A 24,228-nucleotide genomic window follows, 5' to 3' on the forward strand; every position below is an offset into this window, starting at 1 on the left:
ATTTCTATAACTCTTCTATGAATACGACCTAGGTTAGTCTTGTGGCTAGAATATAGAGCTCAAATTTGGGAGATCTTGATTCTAGCCCTTGTTCTGTTACAGATTAATTCAGTGGTAGTAAAAAAATCTTAAATTTATTTTACCCTCAAGTAATTTCTGTAGGAAACATCTAACCAAATGTAACCTGAGCCATCTGAGCAGATAGACTTCCATCATATAAACAAACTTGAAAATCTTTTATTTCTTTTTACTGAATAACAGACTGATCTTGAACTACATACAAGATATGATAAACATGACAAACAAAATGTAGAAACTTTCTATATATTGAAACAACCACATGCCACAGCTTAATAGGCAAATATGGGATTTCTGGAAGCTGCAGCTCCAAAAAATGGCTGTAATTCATAACGAACGATCACAACTACAGCCAACTTTACCAAGCAAGCACAGCATTTTGTGAAGCCGCTTACAGCTCTATAGCTTTGGCAGGCCTTGCAATTTCACAGTCTGCCAATATACATAAAACTGCAAATCAATAGTCACACTTCTTTTGCTAGTCTGAAGCATATCTTAAAGACAATCCTTCCTGGTCAATGGCATTTGAGAAGTATTCAAGAGACAGGGAGAATTAGTATATATCACTGCTGGTAAATAGAATATATGGACACTAATTCAGTGTATTTTGCACATTGTTTCTTCTTAGATAGAATGACTAAGCTACAATCCCACCAAAAGCACAAAAGATAAAAGTCAAGAGAACTTGTCTGACTGAAGAACATGACTTGGGTTCTTTTGAAAATCCTACTTTAAAGTGAGCTATATATAAAGTGCAGTTCTATCTTAAAACGTTCTGCTATTAGAACTGTATTGTGGGGGTTCCGCAGCTATTTTGTCTCACTGATTTACAGATCACATTTGCTCTACTTGAAAAAAAACAAACATTTGAAATGCTTTTTCTAACTGCCAGCCCAACACACTTGCCTTGGGCTCGGACAGTCACACTCAGTTCTTATCATCGCACACACAAAACTTAATAAAAGTACCCCAGCAACACCTCTGCAATGCCACTCTCTGTAGGTCATGCCCTCACAATGACACCTGTGTAAGCCTATTAACTTTAAACGGGTATGCCAAGATGTCACTGGCAACTTAATCTGAAGACAGCAGGGTTGTAAGACACTTCATTATCTGCACATTAGAGGTGGGACTGATAGCATCACCTATTATTAAAATTGCCTGACACTTTCCATTTTGGTTTGAAGTTGCTTATAACTGTGCTAAGCTTGAGCTATTTGGTTTAAAATTTTCCATGCAGGTGTCTGCCTCAAGCTAAATATTTCTGGAAAAATTCAACCAAAACGGTTCAGCCATTTCTTAGAACACTGTTAGGACAACAGACATTGTCTTGGTCATGTTAAAAAAATCCTTGAGACCTGTTCTTTGCAAATTTCTAGCATACCCATGCTTTGGAGCTGGGGCTTCAGATTTGTCAGAGTGGCCTTTGTGTAAGGGATGTGCCTTTTGTTGTTCCTGTGAAAATCTGCAAAAAGTATAAGCCTTTGAAAAATCTTAGGTCATCTCAGTAGCAGCTTCTTAGAGTTTGTCACCTGAAATCTGCAAAGATTCCATCCTTACTGAGCATGCTCAAGCCTCTCCCAGGTCTTATGGTGAAACCAGACTGCATATGCACCATCCCCACAAAGCAACTAAGCATGCTCAATCTCCTCACAGTTCCCAAAGGGTGACCGGACTGCACACGTGCCATCCTCAAAAAACAATTGCATATGCCCCCTCCAGCCCAGGGATACAGGACTGAAGCCAAACTTTCCATAATTGCTGCTCCAAGCCGGAATGGAGCCAGGCAGCTGACAACAGGGAGTCTGTCTCTCCTGAGCTTTCAATGACCACCTAAAGGCTCCCAGGCAGTGCGCAGGAGGAAGCTGTCCGAATTAAATGCTGAGAAGACAAGAGCTAGACCAAGAAGAGAGAAAGGACTAGACTGGGAAAAGGAGCGTGGTGCGACTGAGATGGGGATGGAGAGAGAAAAACTCTGATGGAGTTGGGGGCGGGCTGGGATTGGCTGGGCAGAGAGACAGGGACTAGGTACTGGGGGGAAAGTCTGGGAATGGGACAAGAAATCTGAGGAGTGGAAAGTGGGATAAGGAGGCAGGGTGGGGAAGAGAAGACTTGGGTAATGAAATGTTGGAGGAGATGGGGGAGAAGGGGTCACACTTTGTGGGGAATGGTTAGAAGAGAGTAACCACTAGAGGCCACTCCCCTTCAGAGCCTGGAATGGAAGCCAAGATTGTGGAGTCTGCTGTCAACAAATATCTGTGAAACCCACTGGCAATGTTTCCCATCCCTCTCTAGTGCTGTTCCACATAGAAGAGGACAATCTACTGCTGCTATCAGATACTCTGTCAGCTCAAGCGGCAGAGCTCTGTGTAGTCAGTCTAAAGGTTCCAACCCAGACAATGAACTATGCATGTGCTAGCATGACACTCCACATGATTAAATTTATTTTTTTCAGGTTTGTTTGTTTTTTTAAACTAAGTAATTACACACACAAAACTAAAAAACATTAAGGTTCCAAAGTCAAGTGCTCAAAAACTAGGAAATGCTAGAATTAAGGTGGTCTGTGCATCCTTGATTTGCCCCCCTTGTGCACGCGCTGCATTATATATAGTCTTTAATTATATATAATTTTTTCCAAAGAATCCCCAGGGAATCAGGCAGCGGATTACAAGAGAAAGGAGGGTCTCATGGTGAAGGCAGTTGAATCCTGCACTGGAGAATTGGATTCTATCCCTGCCTCTGCCAGAGTTCCTATGTGATGCTGCTCAAGTCACTTAAGCCAAACTTTTCACATGCAGTCACTAATTGTGTGCACCTCATTTTCTGTGTGCCTGATTGAGACCCTGCGGTCTGAGTTGCAGAAGTGCTGAGCGCCTGGGGACAGATTTTTAAAAGGTATTTAGGTGCCTAACTCTTATGGATTTCAATGCGAGTCTGGCACCTAAATATTTTTTAAAATCTGGCCCTCACAGTTGCAACTGAAGTCGATGGGAACTGTGCTTTGAATATATAAAGTGTTATATAATGCTAAGCACTTGAAAAATCAAGTCTTAGGGGGTCTCAAACTGGGCTCTGAAAATCTGTGACAACTTTTAACCATAATCTCTCTGTGCCTCAGGTACCCATCTATACAATGTGGATAACAGTATCCCGTTCTCACAGGAGTGCTGCGAGAAATAAATTCATTAAAAATTGTGAAGTATGCAGATAGTGATGAGTACCATAGGAAAGCCCGGGAGGAAATTAATAATTCTGTCTTCAGAGTAGGATCTGAATAAGCGTACAGTAAATAAGGCACAGGGCCACGCAATGAACAACAAGAAAAGAAAGTATTGAATAAGGTGCTCATTAAGTGTCATTTTGAGCACTGAAAATGAGGACGGGTCCTATGATCATGTAATTAAAGACTGTATCATAATGCATACCCACAAGGCGCCCAAATTAAAGTTGAACAGACAACCTTCATTCTGGCTTTTCCTAGCTTTTGAGTACTTGGACTTTGCAACCTTAATAATGTTCTTTTAATGTAGTTTTGTGTGTTTTATTCTACATAAATATAATGAGAGATCTCTTCTGTCTAAGTGATATTTCCAATATATTATCTAGTCACAATCTAAACAGAAGGAACAGGCAGCATTTATATTTTTAGCCATTTTAAAAATGTCTTATTTTATTACTCTTTTACAGTGCAGAAGACAATTGGATATCTTTTGGGTCAATTGATTGATAAGTGAGACTGCTGAACTATCTTAATGTATGTATAATTTTATAAAACTTTTAAATAGCCACCAAGATCTATATATTCGATTAAAGTCAACAGCAACTGTAATATTTCAAATATCATGTCAAGAATAAAAAGTTACCACTGAAGAATTATACCAGAGATGTAAAGTTTTACAGAATTCCAATCGTTACATTTTCCATGACCCTTTGCCTCACCTCGAAGCGATTTAAATAATACAGTTTTAATCTACAAATGAACATTTGTGCCCAGCAAACCCCTTGGTATAACTAGGTATAATTTTGAAAGTCAGGACTCCAAAGACACTGCTTTAGGAGACAAAACACCAGGTAGTGACAGAAACAAAGCTCAAATACTACTGAGCTTATTTATGTGACAAACATTACACAAGTGGCTGCATTTGTATAATGCTACGACACTGGGGCAAATTCATTTGGCTCGCTAACAAGTACATTAAGGGTAAGAAAGAACATTTAGCCTTACTTTTACATAAAGCACTTTCAATTTACCTTTTCAAGATATTTTGAGAAAGTAACACACATACGAACGTTAGTACTCACAGAATAAAATCTTTACATCATCCTTGAGATTTCGAGCATGGCTATTTTGCAATGTACTTTAAAACTTATTCTTACAGGTAGTGGTAATATTACACAAAAAACAATCCTAAAACACATATTAAGTGAAGAAAATACTATCCTGAAAAAGCTTCTTTGGGTCTATGTCACATTGATTTATAACAGTTATTTCTAAGACAGACAAAAACACACAGATGCAAACAATTACTCTATTTTTGTAGGCAACAAGTGAGGTGGGTGGTAACTGAGAAATTTTGAAAAATCCTGTCACAATATTCCGTTTTTTTCTTAAGTAACCCTCATCACACAACAAACGCTCGCCACATCAGAGACTTTCCAGGGCCTGAAGGGCCGCTTTGATTCCAGACCGCTGCAGGCATTAGTGGGGACGTAATTAGGGTAAAAAGTTCAACCACAGTTCCATGTCTAGAGTGCTGCCAGAAATAAATTTCCTCTTATTCATTGGTTTCTACTGTACCCTCCCTGAGAACCATATTGAAAACACATTTATCTTTGTAGAGTTTGTTCCTCTTCTAATTAACAGTATAGCATTTACACTATTTAATAATTTAAAGCGGAATTTAAAGTGGCTCTGGAATCAGCAGCTTTGCCTGTAATGGCATTCTGTAGTATCTTTTCCCTGTCGTTCTTCTTTTGACAAGTGACTCAGGTAAGGTATGCACTACAGCTGTTTTTATTTGGCTATGCATTTAACATAAGACTACTTCTCCCACTTCCCATAATACGTTGGGAGGCAGTCATTAACCAGCGCTAGGATAAAACCATGCTCTAATTTGGAAAGCTTCTCTACCCATTCCTCCCGTCCCCTTACCAAAAAAAAAAAAAAAAAAAAATCACTTAGAAAAGTTTAGCTTATTTACAATTTCATAAATCAGCCCTTTCAAAGCTCTGAAATACTCAGGGTTCTTATTTATTGGCCAGCGTTTAACCCCAAAATTCTCATTTGCTTCCTTGCAGATCTGACGTAGGATTATCATTATAATATACTTTAATCCAACTGTTATTCCTTATTATAGATCAAGTCAATTCTACCAGATTGAACCAGCCTCCAACATTGATTTTAGCATGTTAGTGCCTCAGATTCTTCTGACCCTCATTATCAACATAACAGATATTCCACTAAAGATGTTCTCTCTTGATGTATCAATTTATAAGAGATTTTTTAAAACTGTATGTTCACTTTTCTGATAATTAAAGTGATGTTATTTATCACAACTACTAGGAAAGGAAACTAAATGTAATTATAAAAATAAATTAAAAGGATACAAATCCAGCCTTAAAAAGATTTTTTTTAACAAAATAAAGAAGGGTTGCTATCTTTAGTACATAATGTAATAACAAAATGAAACATCACTTGCAACATTCTGTCAGGGATGGTACTTGGTCCTGCTGTGAAGGCAGGGGACTGGACTCTATGACCTTTCAAGGTCCCTTCCAGTTCTATGAGATAGGTATATCTCCATAAAAAAAAAAAAATCTTTTGGGAGCCTAAATTACTATATTCATAGGTTTTGTCTTTGTCAGGTTTATAAAAATTGCCACAAGAGCTGTAAAGACTAAAAAGTGAACTTCCTACAGTAACCAGTGATGACAACATTGTTTTCATCTGCTAGGACTGGAAGAGAGCTCTGCAGATCAGATGATAACACAAAGAACATGGCAATGGACAAAGATTCATCAGTTTCTCACAGTACTAAATGGATCTCTTTGGAATAAATTCCCTCAAAGTGATGATAGTGTATAAACAGGAGGATTCTACTTCTACCTACAAGAGGTCATTGTACGTTTCAGATTTTAGGTAGAAAAAAACAGCTATATCACCTCTAGGGGAAAAAATGTTAAAAAAAGGACATAAAGGTTGGCAGAGAGGTTGCTCTATGAACTATAGGATTCTGGGCTTATTTCTAAAATCCTCATGGCTGGAAACATAATAGAGGTAATATGCTCTGCTCATGAGAGGTGGTGACACACAATCCAGAAATGCCCCCCAGGCCAGTGTCCAAAGCAGAGGGGTTCAGGGAGACTGTGGACTTTCTTGTACTCTCAGAAGAAAATCCACTACATCAAAGAAAACCACCAAATCCCATCTTTCTCATCATTAGACCTGCTCAGGCAGGACATAAAATTATGTCATAATGACATTTTGTCAAAATATGCTGTTTTGTCACAGCCAAAACGTTTCAATTAGATGACATTTTTAATCAAGAAGGTTTTTGCAGTCCAGGGCTCTCTGGTCACCTCTGAGCAGGAGCAGGTAGGCAGGGAGACGGAGCGGGAGCTGAATCAAAAACCTGAGCTTTCTGATTTGAAAACAGCAGTTTCAACAAGTTTGTTTTGCAAAAACATTCAACAAGTTCGGTTTTCACTCCAAATTTTTGAAACCTCAAAAAGTTGTCACAAAATGGATTTGCCATCCTCCAGACAGCTCTATTCATCATATCTAAAACCACATAAGACTTAGTGAATTGAGTGGAAGCTATGGGTTGGGCTGAATTTTGCTGTCTGTTTTTTGGACTTGTTACAGGGCTCCAAATGAAGCAAACATGTAGCCTCCAAGTATTTAATTTCTTGAAAGGGAGCAGGTTTTAATTTAAAGCTTTTTTAACCACCCTGTGGCTGTGAAAAGCAAGGGTGGTGACAAGAAAGAATTTACAGGACTTTGTGAATCACAAAACGTCTCATGAAAACAAAGGACTTTTACAAACTTTATGAAATCTACTTGATGGTGTTCAATAAAATCAAAAATCATAACCATCTGTCCAATTCATTTTTTATTTTATGGGTCATTTTAAATTTAAAAAAAGTAAAAATATGCTATACTTTATCTTCCTCATGAATGGATACACCCTTCACACATCCAGCCCTATGATTCAGTCCCTGGCATAACCCAGTGGCTCCGAGGCATAACCACTGCATTTGCACTGGCATTCCAGTTAAAATGTAGCAGAGAGGGTTGCTCAGAGCAGTGTGAGAACTGTGAACAAGAACTTCATTCATCATAGCTAATTTTCTTCTCCTGGGTGATCCTTCAAGAAAGCTATGCTGTTTGTCACTTCTAAATCATTTCACAACTAGCTAATTTTAAAATTTACAAACCACAGGTTCTGAGAACTGGACACTGATTCTAGCATCAACCAGAAGAAGAGCTGGTTGCCAGATAAATGTTGGGTACATATAAAAATCTTTAAATAATATTAATGTAGCCTGGTATTACAGCTTAGTTTTAATAACATTATTTTTATATTTTTCCTGGTAAAACAGCTTTTTTGATAAACATTAACACTTCTCTAAACATATTCTTCAATAAAACCAGTATTAACACGTTGGTAAGTTTCAAGCCACAGTGACTACATAAACTATCTATTTCCTGAAAAGCTGCTTGCACTAATTGTTTAGTCTTGTAAACAGATTTCTCAATACAGAAAAATATTAATTGCATTAGCTAAGTCATATATTTTCCATCTCCTCCTTCTCCAACTCTCAGCCTTGCACCTTATTTCAATGCCACATCCATATGCTTCTTGCTTCTCATGCACTTAAGCGACCTTCATTTCATTCTTCAATTCACTCCAGATTCAGAAATTATTCAGAGAGATTCTTTGGCCTACGTTATGCAGGACGTCAGACTAGTTAATCATAAAGGTCCCTTTGGGCTTTAAAATTTATGAATATTGAAGCAATAATTGTGACATCTTCTACTGCTGATCTAACCAGCTATGCCTGTAACTCTATCTGGTGTATCGTGTGTAGATTGTAAACTACTGAAGGCAGCAACTCTCTCTCTCTTCACATTTATAAAGAGCCATATACACTTGGGGTAAATGCAGCAACGTGCTCAGCACCTCTTACAATGAGCTTTAGAACTTTGTTGTGCTACAACACAAAGTTCTTGGGAAACTATTTTTGTCTGCTAAGGAATAAGTTGCTGTCTGATGATAAACACCACTGTTGGGGTAAACTGTTTACAGGGTTTTCAGAAATATTTGCTTGTGGATACATTGTTACAGTAAGGGCTAAATTTTCCTCTCTGATATACAGATTCAACTCTACTGACTTAATCCTCTATCTAGGTGGGCATGTAATTAACTACATCAATTATTGCCCTAGCATACGATACCTTCTGACTCACTACTAAAATGACCACTGAAAACAAAAATGAAAAACAAGCGTTTTCATTTTTTCATGGATATAGAAGGGGGTAGAAGATTCGGCAGCTAGCAGGGGTGGGCACTGTAGCGGTGTGGCCACTGATTGGCTCTCAAGTACCTCTTTGTGGACAGAGGTCACTCTTCCACACTCTGACTCTGAGTGATCTCATCTCCAACAAAAAACAACAAGGAGTCCTTGAGGCACCTTAGAGACTAACAAATTTATTTGGGCATAAGCTTTCGTGGGCTAGAGCCCACTTCATCAGATGCATGAAGTGAAAAATACAGGAGTTGGTATAAATACATGAAAAGAAGGGGGTTGCTTTATCAAGTGTGAGGTCAGTCTAATGAGATAAATCAATTAACAGCAGGATACCAAGGGAGGAAAAATAACTTTTTGAAGTGCCCATTACAGACAATGGACAAGAAGGTGTGAGTAACAGTAGGGAGAAATTAGTATTGGGGAAATTAAGTTTAGGTTTTGTAATGACCAACCAGTCCCACTCTTTATTCAGGCCTAATCTGATGGTATCCAGTTTGCAAATTAATTCCAGTTCTGCAGCTTCACATTGGAGTCTGTTTTTGAAGTTTTTTTGTTGAAGAATTGCCACTTTTAGGTCTGTAACCAGAGAGATTGAAATGTTCTCCTACAGGTTTTTGAATGTTATGATTCCTAATGTCAGATTTGTGTCCATTTATTCTTTTGCGTAGAGACTGTCCAGTTTGGCCAATGTACATGGCAGAGGGGCATTGCTGGCACATGATGGCATATATCACATTGGTAGATGTGCAGGTGAATGAGCCCTGGATGGTGTCGCTGATGTGGTTAGGTCCTATGATGGTGTCCCTTGAATAGATGTGTGGACAGAGTTGGCACCAGGGTTTGTAGCAGGGTTTGGTTCCTGAGTTGGTGTTTTTGTTGTGTGGTGTGTAGTTGCTGGGGAGTATTTGTTTCAGGTTGGGGGGCTGTCTGCAGGCGAGGACTGGCCTGTCTCCCAAGTTCTATGAGAGTGCGGGATTGTCCTTCAGGATAGGTTGTAGATCCTTGATGATGCGCTGGAGAGGTTTTAGTTGGGGGCTGTAGGTGACAGCTAGTGGTGTTCTGTTACTTTCTTTGTTGGGCCTGTCTTGTAGTAGGTGACTTCTCGGTACCCTTCTGTCTCTGTCAAGTTGTTTCTTCACTTCACCAGGTGGGTATTGCAGTTTTAAGAATGCTTGATAGAGATTCTATAGGTATTTGTCTCTGTCTGAGGGATCAGAACAAATGCGATTGTATCTTAGAGCTTGGCTGTAGACAATGGATCGTGTGATGTGGTCTGGATGAAAGCTGGAGGCATGTAGGTAAGTATAGCGGTCAGTAGGTTTCCAGTATAGGGTGGTGTTTATGTGACCATCACTTATTAGCACTGTAGTGTCCAGGAAGTGGACCTCTTGTATGGACTGGTCCAGGCTGAGGTTGATGGTAGGGTGGAAATCGTTGAAATCTTGGTGGAATTCTTCAAGGGCCTCCTTCACCTGGGTCCAGATGATGAAGATGTCATCAATGTAGCACAAGTAGAGTAGGGGCGTAAAGGGACAAGAGCTGAGGAAGTGTTGTTCTAAGTCAGCCATAAAAATAGTTGTGGGTAAGGACAAAGTCACAAAGTTTCAGATTTCAGGTTCAATTTATACCTTCAAGTCAGCGGGACTGCTATGGGTACCCGCATGGCTCCTCTGTATGCCAACATTTTTATGGCTGACTAGAACAACGCTTCCTCAGTTCTCATCCCCAAACACAAATACTCACCAGCAACAACACGCCACTCTCTTACCACTTCAAAAGTTATTTTTCCTCCCTTGGTATCCTGCTGTTAATTGATTTATCTTGTTAGACTGACCTCACACTTGGTAAAGCATCCCCCTTCCTTTCATGTATTTATACCTGTTCCTGTATTTTTCACTTCATGCATCTGATGAAGTGGACTCTATCCCACGAAAGCTTATGCCCAAATGAATTTGAGAGGCCTTGGCTACAGCGCAATAAAGCAGCCCCGGGAGCCCTAGCTCACTCCCCGTCCACACTGGCAAGGCATGTAGAGCAGCTACAGCGCTGCTGGTACTCCACCTCGGCCAGTGGAATAACGTTTGCTGCGCCCCCTGCTGCAGCGCCGCGGCGTCAGTGTGAATGAGGTGTTGCGTTACTGCGCTGTGATCAGCCTCCGGAAACGTCCCATAATCCCTTTAAGTCAAGTAGCACTCTTGTCATTGTTGTGACATCGGCTGCAGGAATGCAGAAATGCCCTTTCAAAGCTTTGTTTCGAAGAAGCCGGTTGCTTATCAACTCCGAGAAAAACAAACATTTACTGTTTGCTTTGAGTGAGTGAGAGAGAGGCAGGGGGGAAAAGGGGGGTCTGAACTTACAAGACAGCATGTTGACACACTCTCAGCGTCCCAAAAACCCACTCTCTCTCCCGCCACACACACACCACACCCCTGTCACACTCCACCCCACCCACCCCAATTTGAAAAGCATGTTGCAGTCACTTGCATGCTGGGATAGCTGCCCATAATGCACAGCTCCCAATGCCGCTGCAAGGGCTGCAAATGTGTCCACGCAAGTGCGCTTGAAGCTGTCAGTGTGGACAGACTGCAGTGCTTTCCCTACTGCACTCTACAAAGGCGGGTTTAACTCACAGCGCTCTACATCTGCAAGTGTAGCCATGCTCTTAGTCTCTAAGGTGCCACAAGGACTCCTCGTTGTTTTTGCTGATACAGACTAATACGGCTACCACTCTGAAACCTCTCATCTCTTCAGAGGCCTTTTAAGAGCTCAGCTCAGGGAGTAATTCAAACATCCCCACCCGTTATAGGCAGGCTGTCATTGGAGGAAAGCAAATTAGTTAACACTTGAGACACCAAACTTCTTGTTACTTGTGAAAGGTGCAATAGCAAGAAGGTATCTGTTTAAAGCACGCTGTTTATAAGCAAGAAGTCAGTCTTGACAAATAAGGTGGAACAAGAACACAAAATTTTTTGCCGACATGGCCACTTCTTTGACTAGCTCTATCTTGTTATTGTGTTCCGGTGCTACTGAATTATAATTTGGGAAGTTCAGTTTTGGTTTGACTTATACACACAGTGAATATCAGACAACCAATCAAACTGCTCACCATTCCTTACTTAGAGCTATGCCTTACTTCTCTACAAGTGCAAGGAAAATCAACAAGACAGAAGTTTGTTTTTAAATTAGTTCCTATCATTGTACTGCTCAATTTCTCCCTCAAAAACATCTAAGTGACAAATTTAGCACTGGAAGGTAAAATTAAGTACTTACACACCTTCATAAATTCTGTACGTTCAAAATCAAGCTTATGCCATTGTCCATTGTCTACAGCCAAGCTCTAAGATACAACCGCAATACGTTTTAACTAATCACTATATTTACAGAGATACACATTCTATAGATCCAACAGCATTTTCTTGTTACAGATTACAAGGCCACTTATAGCAGCACTCAAACACAGGATTTCGAAACCTGCTAGGTGCAAACAAATACACACAAGTACACTGTTAGTTAACACAATAGGCAAGGATCAGCTGGCTTTTATATGAGCTAAGCTTCCTCCCCCCCATTCTTCTCCATAGAACTACTATGTGGGAGGGTGGGGGAAGGAACATTGATTTGGGAGGGGAGGAGGGATTTAATGCATTCATTTAACAGATTTCTAATTTTGATTTGTCACCACTTAAAATTTATCTTTTAAGATGTTCTGAGGCCCATCAATACTTTCTTGTTGGTGTAACAGCTTTATTGTCCCTCCCATAACCAGAAACATAGTGAGCATGCCTATGCGAAATTCCACAAAGACAGAATTTACGCAGATGTTCTTTCCTTTTTGGTTTTCCTTTAATTTGCAAATCTTGTAATCTAAGACTGAAGTTGACTGAACCAACATCTAAACCAGCACCGCAGTATCAGCCAAAAAACACAATCTGTTTCCCATTTATGTGTCAAGACTGCATCCTTTTTGGTGGTTGAAAAAAACAGTTATTTTGAAATGATTATACAGTGAAACTGTGCAAGCCTTTAGTAATTTTATGAACTAAGTTCTAGATGGAAAATCTGACTTAAAAAAATAAAAATGGGTTTCTAGAAAACTAGTTCATAACTCAAGTTGTAGGAAAAGACTGAATTTAGAACATGTAGCTTCATCTCTACTTAAATAATTATTTAGGGAAGCCGTAGAGCTGGCACTGTGCAAAAGTTTTGTAATGAACTTATTTTCAACACTACAGTTGATGTCACCTAAAACTGTATGCCAGAAAGATATTTCAAAGCAGCCAAATTAGTCTCCACTACAGCTTAGTACAAAAGTAAATTAATCACTTCAGTTCAAAGAGACTCATTACAAAAAGATGTATTTTGTCTATTGGGCACTAGCCACCTTTTTTTTTTTAAATCATTCCTGAGGTTTTGCCCAACGCAATGTGAGCTTCCTTAGGGGATATAAACAAATTACCACTTTCCTATAAGAGCAGAGGGATCTATTCATCTAAAATCATCTGCCGGATTCTGTACTGTGAAAGGCCACAAATCTTGGCTGACCTATTTAAAAGAAATGTAACTGGACCAAGAAAAGCTTTTTCTTAAATATGGGGGGGGGGGGGACACATCCGTGCGGAGATTTATTTTAATAAGCTTCTCCGCCCTACGCTCTTGAATGGCTCTCTGGCTAGTTTATTAGTGTCAAAACCTAGCCCCTTGCAGTCTGAGGGGATTCTTTTTAAACCTGAAGTAATTCAGATGGAGGCTAGGTTTATGGTCTGCTATATGACAACTATTGCTAGTCCAGGTTTGCAAGACATCAGGTTTTTATATATAAATAAGTTTAAATTTATTTTATAGCTATAGATGATATAGATATGTAGATAAATAAATTTAAACTTATTCAGTTTCCTACAGATTGTTGTCATATTTTAAGCCTTTCCATTAAAAATTTGAATAAAGAATTCTGAGGCTGACCAGCTTCAAAGAAAGTATTGAATCAGAGTTAAAGACCCCACCATTTTATAGTAAATATCGAAGAATGTATAGTACATGTGCAGTGGAGTCCAATGATATAGAAAGAGATTCTTATATTAAACTGGATATGGGCACTGAAAAGAAGAAAAAAAAAAAAAAAAAACCATGGACGAGGTGGGAAGAGTTGCACTCTCTGACATTCAGAATTTCACAAAAACTTTTAGACTCGAACCCTAAAGACAAGAAATGGGTTTGACCAAAGTGCATCATTTCAGAGCCTCCATGTGAAACTCAGAAGTTAAACTTAACTCTCCCTCAAATGTGAATTCAGTAACTGTCCAAATCATTTGGAATAATCAAGAAAACAAACTGGTGTCTACTCCAAACAGGAACAGACCTCTATATTATTTTATTGGAGAGTTTCAGAAATCTTAAACTTTGAGATAAAATTAGTAAAGCAGGATTGTAACCACATGATTCTCATTAAAGCTGCATGATTAAAACACTAAGAAAATTTACCCCCTACATCTCTAAGTAGCTGTTTAGAATCTTAGTAGTTTAATAAAGCTTCCTAAATTAAAATCAATGAAGTTAAGAACTGCCTTGACTACTTGTTAGGTCACATTACAGTAAATGTTCATTCCGTTCTCCGTACTTTCCCCACTGTTAACAAAACATCTACTTTAGAGCTTAAGTTCTTGGGAAAAAGATTGAAATTTAATAAGACATTCTTGGATCAATGGACAATTTACAGTACAACTGAATATTAGGGGTTTCAGTGGAAAGTTGTGTGCATGTATTAACAGCTACCAGACAATAGGAAGGACAATGAAAAGATGCTAGGATTCAAAAATAAATCCACAGCTGAATTTGACACGGATTTTATACAGGATATCCATGTCTGTTTCATAATCAAGGAAACAAATCCTGAAGGTACACAGCATATGAGACATTTATTTTGTCAGGCAAAATCATGATAGGATGAATTTCTTAATGGTATGGTAAAGGGATGGTGAAAATTGTTAATGTTATTTTTTTAAATGCTAATGATAGCTTTAACGTGACTCAGTAGAACTTGAAAATTCTTCAGATTCCAAGAATAAAGAATGTCCTACATTAAAATACTATAAAAATACCATTCTATCACAGCTCCTTCACTGTATTATATTTACTTTATAGCAAAAGGAGTACAGATGAATTTCCTGAAACTAACCATTAATGCAGATTAGAGGTTAGAAATCAGGAAATTCCAGCTCCTAATATGAATGTGTCAATATCTCACTGATATAGAACTAACAGATAAAGTGATATAAAGTGCTATTATGAAATGACTGTGCAGGTGTCGATTTATGTATGATCTGCTTTCTATCAAAATTTTATTAGTTTAACAGTCTAGTGTCTCGGTAAAGTCTAAAACTTCTAAATGCAATTCTAATACATATTGGACTTTCAATTGATCAGACACATCTTTTGTGCATTCAGCAGCATCTGAACAAGTTCCTGGAATCATGAGAGAATGTTATACTGTATATTACCATGTTTGTAAATACGACCTCTCACACACCACATAGGAATGTGTGCACACAGTTCTGATCGTTTAAAAAAAAAAAATAGTTTTCCCATGCTCAAAAGTTTCCATGATAACATGTGTAATAGCTTACTCTTGTATTACAGTTTGGGGGGTTAGTGTAACATACTGAGGTTTTATTGTGAGTCAAGTGTAAAATGTACTGGCTCTTTGCCTTACACCCACAAAGTTAATAGCTGCAAGCTAGGTTTTACAAGAGCTATGAAAAATGAATGCTACATAAATTATCACTGAGAAAAAGAAATCTTAACTAAGATACTTATGTCTGGAGACAGCAGGGGTCCAAGATCAGTGTGTGATGTTACACACCATAGAGTACTCCCCCCCTCTGTGCTGAAAACCACTATACCAGACATTCACCTTTCCTAGACAAAGGGCACTTGCCTCATTTGTGGGGGTGTGGGGGAAAGCACAGTATTACAAAATCGACTGTTTTGGAGGAGTCAAAACAGTCAAGGGAATGGTAGAATATGCCAGGAAAGAAGGAAGGACAGAACAATGAAGATCTGGGGAGCATCAGAGATAGGCAGGAAAGAAGCCAGAAACTTTAAAGAACAGCAAGAAAAAGACAGGGCGGTCAAGGCTAAAGAAGCTACTTTTTTTTTTTTTTAAATGTTTACGCTATCGGTAACCATACTGCCTCAGACTGTGATCTAGTCAGATCTCACAAAGTAACCAGGGTCAATACTTGAATGGGAGACTTACAGGAAAAAGCCAGAGGGCTTCTGGAAGTGGCATTAGCAATTCGAAAGGTGACACGTTTTCCCTTTAAGTCAGTGATCACCCATGCCCTAGCATGGCATTGGAGGTACTAGGCTGATGGAGGTATTGTCTTTTGAGTGAGCCATTAAGCCACATTTTGCAAAGGTGGAAACATTAGCCCCATTTTCAAAACCATATCCAAACTCATTTGGCTTTGTCAGAGTGTAGCAGGCCCTCTGAAAAGGTCGAGGGAACAGGAGCCTCAAGTTCACCTGGGCTTAATTAACTCGCTTAGTAACTGGGAGGCAGTTAGATAGGCAGGGAAGCACCTGGGCATGATAAAAGATTAAGAACCTCCGTTTGAGGGAGAACTTCTGAGGAGAAAGGCAGCTATCAGAGAAACAGTCGGATTGTAGAGGGAGAATCCTTCCAACAGAACCAACCACTCAAAAAGAGAGGAGCAGGGCAAGAGGCTGGGGAAGGCTGAGGGAGGAGAGGTAGGAGGCAGCTCAGTGAGCAGCAAAGGACAGAAAAGGATTAGTTCTGGCTGTTCCAAACAAGGTTCCTGAGCTGGAAACCAGTTGGTGGGCAGGCCTGGATTCTCCTATTCCAACCAAGGACTTTAGAAAACAAAGCTCTAAACCTAGGAGGCCTAGAGCTGTCTAGCCCCCCACTAGAACCACAGAATTTCCAGCTCCCCATTATCCAGAAAGGGACAGAGACTATTAAGGACCCAGCCAGAGAGCTTGGTTATAACCAGGACTTGAACACAGAACATGGTGGCATAAGGGGGACAGAGTCAGGTGGTGGAGCTCCCCACCCCACCTCAAGGGTGGGCTAATCGATAACGGTTCCATATTACAGGCTTACATTAAAGAGAGACAGAGTACCTTGTAGTCCAAGGTATAGTTCAACCAACTGAATGTCAAGGAACCTCGGTTCTATTCCTGGCTCTATCTTTGTATCACTGTCATTAGGAAAGTAATTTAGGCTACGTCTACACTAGCGCTTTTGTTGGTCAGGGTTCGGGGGCGGGGGAACCACACACATAAGTTCCATCAACAAAAGCACCAGTGTGGACGGTGTTATGACGAAGGGAGATGCTCTCCTGTCAACGTAGCTACCGCCGCTCGTTGTGAGGGGGTGTAATTACACCGATGGGAGAGCTCTCTCCCATCAGCACAGAGCGGTTACACGGGAGACCATACAGCAGCACAGCCACAGCGGTACAGCTTTGCCTCTGTAAGGTCTGTAGTGTAGACATGGCCTTAATCTCTGTGATGCTAAAAACAGCAGGGTAGATGTGGTTTGGGCCATGAAGCCTGGAGAGAGGGGTGGGCTTCAGCACTTGAGCCACATCTACACTGCAGTTTTTAGTGCTGTAGTGCAAACCCAAGACTACAGATACAGGCTCTGAGATTTGTTTTAAAACACAGCATAGACATACCCTCAGCCCCTTGTAGTGGGGCCGGCGGCATGGAGCACTGGGTCTGGTGCAAGGCCTGATGTCTGAATCAAAGTCAGTAAGAACAACTATGAACCAAAGTCAGGCCCTGTCATAAAGTAGATGCTTACTTACAAGTTCACTGTCCAGTACATTAACTTGGCAAAAACACAGTTAGCATTGCTAAACACAGGCACTCCTAAGTACTAGGTATTGGATATTCATGTAAACACCCTCCCTGAAGATGGTACAGGGACACACTGATCCTTGATAGGATAAAGTCAGGATAATAAATGAAGATGTTTTGTTCGAACCAGCAGGTACAAGGTGTAGGGTGGTTGGTAACCACATCAGAAGGGTAATATGTAATCTGTTTGTATAAAAGAGAAAATCATAGGAGGGGCATCTCTGTCTGGCCTAGGAAACAACAGATAGTCCCGCTGTTGACTGAACTGGCCCATTGTAATGGGCATACATATGTTAGCGTGCCTGTAGTACGTACGGGGCACTAGGGCCATGCTTCGTTAACGATAAACCTGGTTGAGCACCTTCACCACTGAACCAAGGTTGTGGTCTTTCTGGATAAGATCGTTGAGGTCTGCTGGATCAGCTACCGGCGCAGAGCTAGAACAGCACATGAAGTGAGCACAGATGCACGCCAACAGACACCACTCAATTTTATCCTTCTGTTTTCTGTTAAATGGGGACACAGTTTAACCCTGGTTTGTAAAGTGCTTTGAGATGTACAGCTGAAAAATGTTGTGTCGGTGCTAACTATTATTGTTAATTCTCCTTCATGTTTCAATTAGGATACAGTAGTGGTCATACGCTAGGTCCTAAGTAGTTCAAGGGTGCTGCCGCTGGGTGCTATCAGACTGCTCCTGTCATGCTAGAACTAGCCTAATTTCAGTAGTAGCTGAGGAGGTAATAGCAAAGAGATACTATCAAGTGCTTTGGGATCCTTCAGGAAAAAAAGATGCTACATAAATGTAAGGTTTTTCTCCAGACACCTTCTCATTGAACTACATTTAAACCAGATGTACCATCTGTCCAGAGGCAGATATGTAGTAAAAGTTACTGTAGGTGATGCAAAGCACAAAACCACAAATTAACAACAGAATTGAAGTCTTAACACTGAAATTCCTTCCCACCCCTCGGCTTCCATCAGACTTAAAGGTTTGATATCTGAAACTGATTTTTTTTCTTTTTGGTTTTCAGTGGTGATTACATGGTTGTTTTAAATAGATGATCCACTTAATAAATTGAAAGAAAAAGACATGTAAGCCTTGGGTCACTTGCACAACAAACAATACTTTGCAAAATCACAATTTGTTTGGAACCATCAGAGTGAGATGTAAATGATCAGAAACTCTTAATCTGTGCACCAGTCCCCTTCTTTTAATCGGGTTCTTATGATGTGGCCAGAGCTACAGGCCTGGTTTAAAAGCTCAGGGTGTGTTTACAGAGATTTAAATAATAGCTAGGTAGGCGTATACCTGATTTTGCTCATTTTTTATGTAATAAAGCATTTTCTCTAGAAAAATTAACAAAATAATTGTTTGAAGTCTTGAGTTTTACTGGAGCCCATCGGTTATGAGAAAGTAGTGGCCTGCTTTACATGCCTATTTTGTTAACAACTCAGACATGTCTCACTCACTTATGCAAGAATACCATCAAGGCAAATAAGTTCTATGGAAGCATATTTTTCACACACACAAATCAATGACCTGGATTAAGAGGGGAAATACTGCCAGATAACAAACAACTGTTATGTACTGTTTATAACCAAACAGTACATGCAGTCCTAGGCAGGAGAAGTGGTTAATAAGATTATAAACATTTTGACAGCACATAACGCACAATAAACAGTTTAGCATAAAGGAAGAAGCTTAGCCATGTTTATTTCTGATCAGGTTCTTAAATTTGAAGATAACATTCATATCCTTTGTTAATAAACTAACAGTACATAGTGAGCAACACTCTTCGGAATTGTTTTGGGTTTACTTGTTAACCTTCACCCATACCCAAAGTCATTAAATTCTTAATTAAAAAAGGTGTGGCACAGAATTAGTCTAATTATTGTAAGAAGATTTGCTTCAGCAGTTTAGCCTTTCAATCTCTGTGCACAGGATTATCCTTGAGAAGTAGGTATTTTCCACTAGGTACGGGTATAAGCCGAAAGTGCTGTCTGAGTCAACACATCTAACCCAGCCATCATAACATAGCAGAACAATCTCTTTGTATTAGGAAGACCCTCCAACTGACACTTAGAAAGCAACAAAACACATTTCAGGGAAGGGAGGTTGGCAAATGCTCATTACCGAACAAGAGGAATATTCTATAGATTTTAAAGAACACTAAAGTCTTTTTGAATAGGTCCAAAGTACTATATAAACCACAATGGACCCGGAAACAGGAGAAACAGACATATTAAAACTCCCTGCTGTCATCTAGGATTCCCTTGTTTATTTCAGCCTTCACTTATTGGAATAGGTTCTTCTGTGTGCGGATGGGTATTAACCCATTTAGATGTAGGCCAGGGACTTTTTTAACATGGGCCTCTAAAACTGCTCACCAACTGAGACCAGCACAACTCTCCGAGTCCTTGCCAAGACAGAAGTGAGAAAAGAAATGCAAGTTTTGAGCTCAGATCCCTTGTATGCCATCCCCAGACTAAGACAAACCTGCCAACTCATTATTTTAATTGAACAAAAAAAAAGAAGCATTTGTTTTGACAATACATGGCCAATGTTTACATCAAAACACAATCAATAACACTGTCATACATAGACTATCACTCATCCCTCGCAAACATCCTTTAATTATTTGAGGCACAGAGGCCTGTTTTGACCACTCTTCTGTAATAACTTCATCCATTACCATCAGAAACAGTGAACATGAAAATGAGATTATGTTAAGAGAAAATAATCCCACACAATTTCAAAATACCTCCTCAATTATTTTACATTGGGTTTCATATCACAGGTCTTTCATCACAGGGGTTTGTTTTGTTTCTAAAGGCATGTGTCCTAAAAATCAGAGCTGGCAGGTTGAGAGTTTACAGGGAGAACATTTCGCAATTTCAAAATGTAAAAAAACCTCTTAATACAGAGCAGAACAAGTTACAGAAAAATATTTTTCTATTATTCTATCAAATAAATTGCTTTTTCAGTATATTAAAAGTTGAAAAGTTTTCTTACCCAGAAGATCCAGTGCTTTTACACACACCAAGAAGAGGTCTCTTCTCAGAAAAATTATCACATTTCTGAGGGCCTGATTAGAAGAAAAACAGAAAAATAAATCTCAATAAAAAGCATTCATTATATTTTCACCATGCTGTCTTTATTAAGTCACTGCAATAAACTGACAATTGATTAGACTTGAAAATATAATTACTATATCTTGTCACATTTCAGAACACTTTTTTTTTTTAAAACCACAAATCACTAACCTGAAAAAAATTCTTCTACAGAAAAAAAAAAACATTTTTAGAGCACCTTGCACAATCAAAGTATACCCAGAGGTTTTACAAAGCAAAGGGCAAGATGTTGGAAAGCCAGTGGCTATACAAAGAGCAGTTGCCACTAGACGCTCAGCAATAGGGATACATTTCACAACAGAACCATGAACTCTAGAACAATAGTTCCTGTAAATATGGTGATAGGTGTAAACGAACAATAAAATTTGGCCGGAACACGCGAATATTTACCTACTCTTTTCAGAGAGTGTTATTTCTTATTAAGATCCAGTGTCAAGTAACAGTAACTCCCATTTTTCTATTTTGTGAAGTTGTTCTAAAATATGAATGATGCTATTTTTGAAAGGCTTCACACATTTTTTTCAATTTATTCCATTAAGGTCACACACAGCAGAAGAGTAGTCCCTCTCTTTCTTTAGTGTGTGACAAGCTGGATGCTAATGTTTGCCTAAAACATAGCCATGCCCATCTTGCATCCCTAAATTGGGCAAATTTTTCACATGTGACATAGCAGCATTAGACCCATTTTCAAAAGCAATTTAGGAAAAGTAAGTCCCACTGACTTTCAGTGAGACTTAGGCTCCAAGTCACTTTTGAAAAATGGGGCATAGGCATTTTCAAAAATGTTACCTGGTGTCTAAGTAGGAATAAAGTCAAATAAAAACCATCTAATTTCTCTCCTTTGTGGAATTTTTTTTCCCCCGAGGGTACTACTACTTTGCTGAATGTCAGGATGTTTGCCATTGAAATTAAACATACACACACCAAGCTGAGATGCCTCAATGAGGTAAATTTCCAGATTACAAGAAAACTTTCTTCGTTATAAAAATCAAACTCTTTGATCTACACCAAGTATCGGTAACACATTCTGTTCAAACCTTAATTCAACATTAATTGTATGGCTGTAGTTCTATGTGAATTCACCAGAAAGGTATAACAATTAACAATATACTTTTTCACTTAGCAGTCTCTGTTAATTATTAATAGTATGGGTACATACAATTAATTTATAACATAAAACTGCTCAGCAATCTCGTCTGTACAAGACTAACTCTTCCCTCCTACATGTTTGGAGTATTTATATTAGTAAATGGTTCACATCAATAATTTCACCATCAACAATAGGTTTACGAGTTACTTAAAACTGCCAAATGTATTTTCATTTTATTCTGCTCTTTCCAAGGTTTTGTATGGGTCACACCTGTATTGTATGTACTGATCTGTAAACTGATAAATGAAAACATGTAAAGTCTTTTTAAAAACCTGGCAACCAATTTGTTTTTTTTTTTACAATATGTGGAACAGATGAACTCCATTTGTTTCTGTTTACCTAGCCAGGCTCAATAGAAATTACATTAAGGGAGAAACCCTGGCTCCATTGAAGCCAATGGGAGTTTTGCCACTGATTTCAATGGGGCCAGGATTTCAACTATACATACATATACACACAAACAAACACACACACAGACACTCTCGAGACATCAGTTCACAAGTTTCTATACAGTCCAACTCTAAGTTTGAGTATAAACTTTTTATTTTAATAAGGAGAATTACAAAGGAAAGAATTTCAGAACATACAAAAATGGATTACAGGGGAAAACATTTGCACAGAATCAGCAGGAATATCATCATCAATATCTGCAACATATTTGTAAAAATTGTACAGTGGGTGCTTCAACTTCTAATTTCAGATGTTTAAGACTCAAGCTCATGTTTCAAAACATTTCCATTATCTACTTCAAATTTATACTTTTAGGATGTAACTATTAATACTCTAGAAAAATCATTAGTATAAGGACCTTGCAGTGCATGAAATCAGGTTAACAGCAGTCGTGTTCATGAGATTGCAAGCAGCAACATGTGTTGTTCTCCATGATGCTTAATGCATCAGCACCCCCCTGTCATTCTGGGGGGGACGTTTAATCCTTCAAGTTATGGTGGATTAATTTTTTATATATAAAATTGTGTTTATTCACATGTGCAATATACTGATGCTATACACACCTGCTCCGCACAGTGTTTAACAGAATGTATCTGATGATTGAAATGAAAAACAGCTAGCCAAATCCATCAAATATAAAAAGTATTGCAATCCTGTTGCAAAGTCCTTTTCTTAAACTCCTTTTATTCTAAATCCTTTTAATTCTGTCATATAACACTACCGCATTTATAAAAAGCTGAAAATCCTGATAAATCACACAATTAAAGTAATGAAAACTGCCTTTCCTGCCAACAAGGCACCACCTTATCTGCAACTCCATTTAGCTAAACGATAAAAAAAAAATTCTGTCATCGGCATATCTGAAAATATGCAAAACAAATTCCCCTGACTAGATGAAAATTAATATAAAGCAACTTCCAGATCTCCATGAAGTCAAAAAGTTTTCCACGTACTAATATAGTTCACTGGTTCAGATGAGCTCATGTACTGTACTTCCAATGAGATGGAAGTCCTGCTGGCAGCTTAATAATGCTAATAATCACAACATACTCTTTTTCAAGAGATAAAGCAGCATAACCCACAGCCTGATTTTCAAAAGGAGCTCAGCACTATGGCTCCCATTAACTTTTGTGAGAGTTGTGTGTGCTCACCACCTCAGAAAATTAGTACACTAGCATCTCTGAATGTTTTCTCTCAATAAAAACAGGGCAATGTACTTTTCCTGGGTACTTCAGCAGTGATGGTGCTTGCCAAAAGTCACTTCATTACTTTCACCTACCTCATTGATTTGTAAAGCATTTTACTGTACCTTGAGTAAGAAATGCACTATATAATGCCAAGTACTATTCTATTTAGCAATGCAAGTATGCTTTGAAAATACACTATGTAGGTTCACTCTTATTTCTGCATTAGCTATCGGTTTGATGCCAGTTCTATAAAGGTCCTTATATTGCTGTCATCAGCATAGTATCCCAGAGCTTCCCTGAAATGCACTAAGCAACTTGACTAGCATTCGTTACACATGGTTCTCTAAGGAAAAATGAGATGCTCTGTTTTTGTTTTGTCTTTATTTTATGTCTGCTTTGTTATGCACATTTATTATTGAAGGCAAGGTTTTAAAAGTGAGCCTTACAGTTAGAAAGGAAAGCAGTGAGGTTTGCCATGGTTCTTAAAACCTGTGAGAGTTCACTCCCCAGCCTTAGACCAGTCCCTGAGAATACTGTCTCCTGCACAGACTAGCTTTACCCTCGTGGACAGCTCCATCTTGCCTGATGAGCATAGCTGTTGACCGCAGTCCCCGAGCTTCTGGTGATCTTTTAGGTATAGTGAGACCAGGTCATTGAGTATCTTAAACGTAATGGCAGAGATCTTGAATTTGACTTGATATTCTATGGGAAGCCAGTATAGAGTGGAGGACAGCCCTGATGTGTTCAGATTGCAAGCTCTTTGGGGCATGAATCACACCTTTTTGTTCTGTGGTATACAGTGCCTAGTACAGCAGGGCC

At 39.0% G+C, this 24,228-nt stretch overlaps 1 protein-coding gene across 19 annotated transcripts in view; it reads right to left on the reverse strand.

Moving 5' to 3' along the window:
- BCAS3 (BCAS3 microtubule associated cell migration factor) overlaps window positions 1-24,228 on the reverse strand; it is a 488,284-nt gene that overhangs the window by 422,768 nt on the left and 41,288 nt on the right. For all 19 annotated transcript variants that reach the window (XR_010593801.1, XR_010593802.1, XM_065573036.1 and 16 more), the window contains one exon: window positions 20,504-20,576. Coding sequence is in view for 17 of the 19 variants with exons in the window: in XM_065573036.1 (XP_065429108.1) it covers window positions 20,504-20,576 (73 nt within the window). In the remaining 2 variants the exon portion in view is untranslated. The remainder of the gene's footprint in view (window positions 1-20,503; window positions 20,577-24,228) is intronic.

The sequence above is a fragment of the Chrysemys picta genome, chromosome 19, assembly GCF_011386835.1.
Source record: "Chrysemys picta bellii isolate R12L10 chromosome 19, ASM1138683v2, whole genome shotgun sequence".
Classification (NCBI taxonomy): Eukaryota; Metazoa; Chordata; order Testudines; family Emydidae; genus Chrysemys; species Chrysemys picta.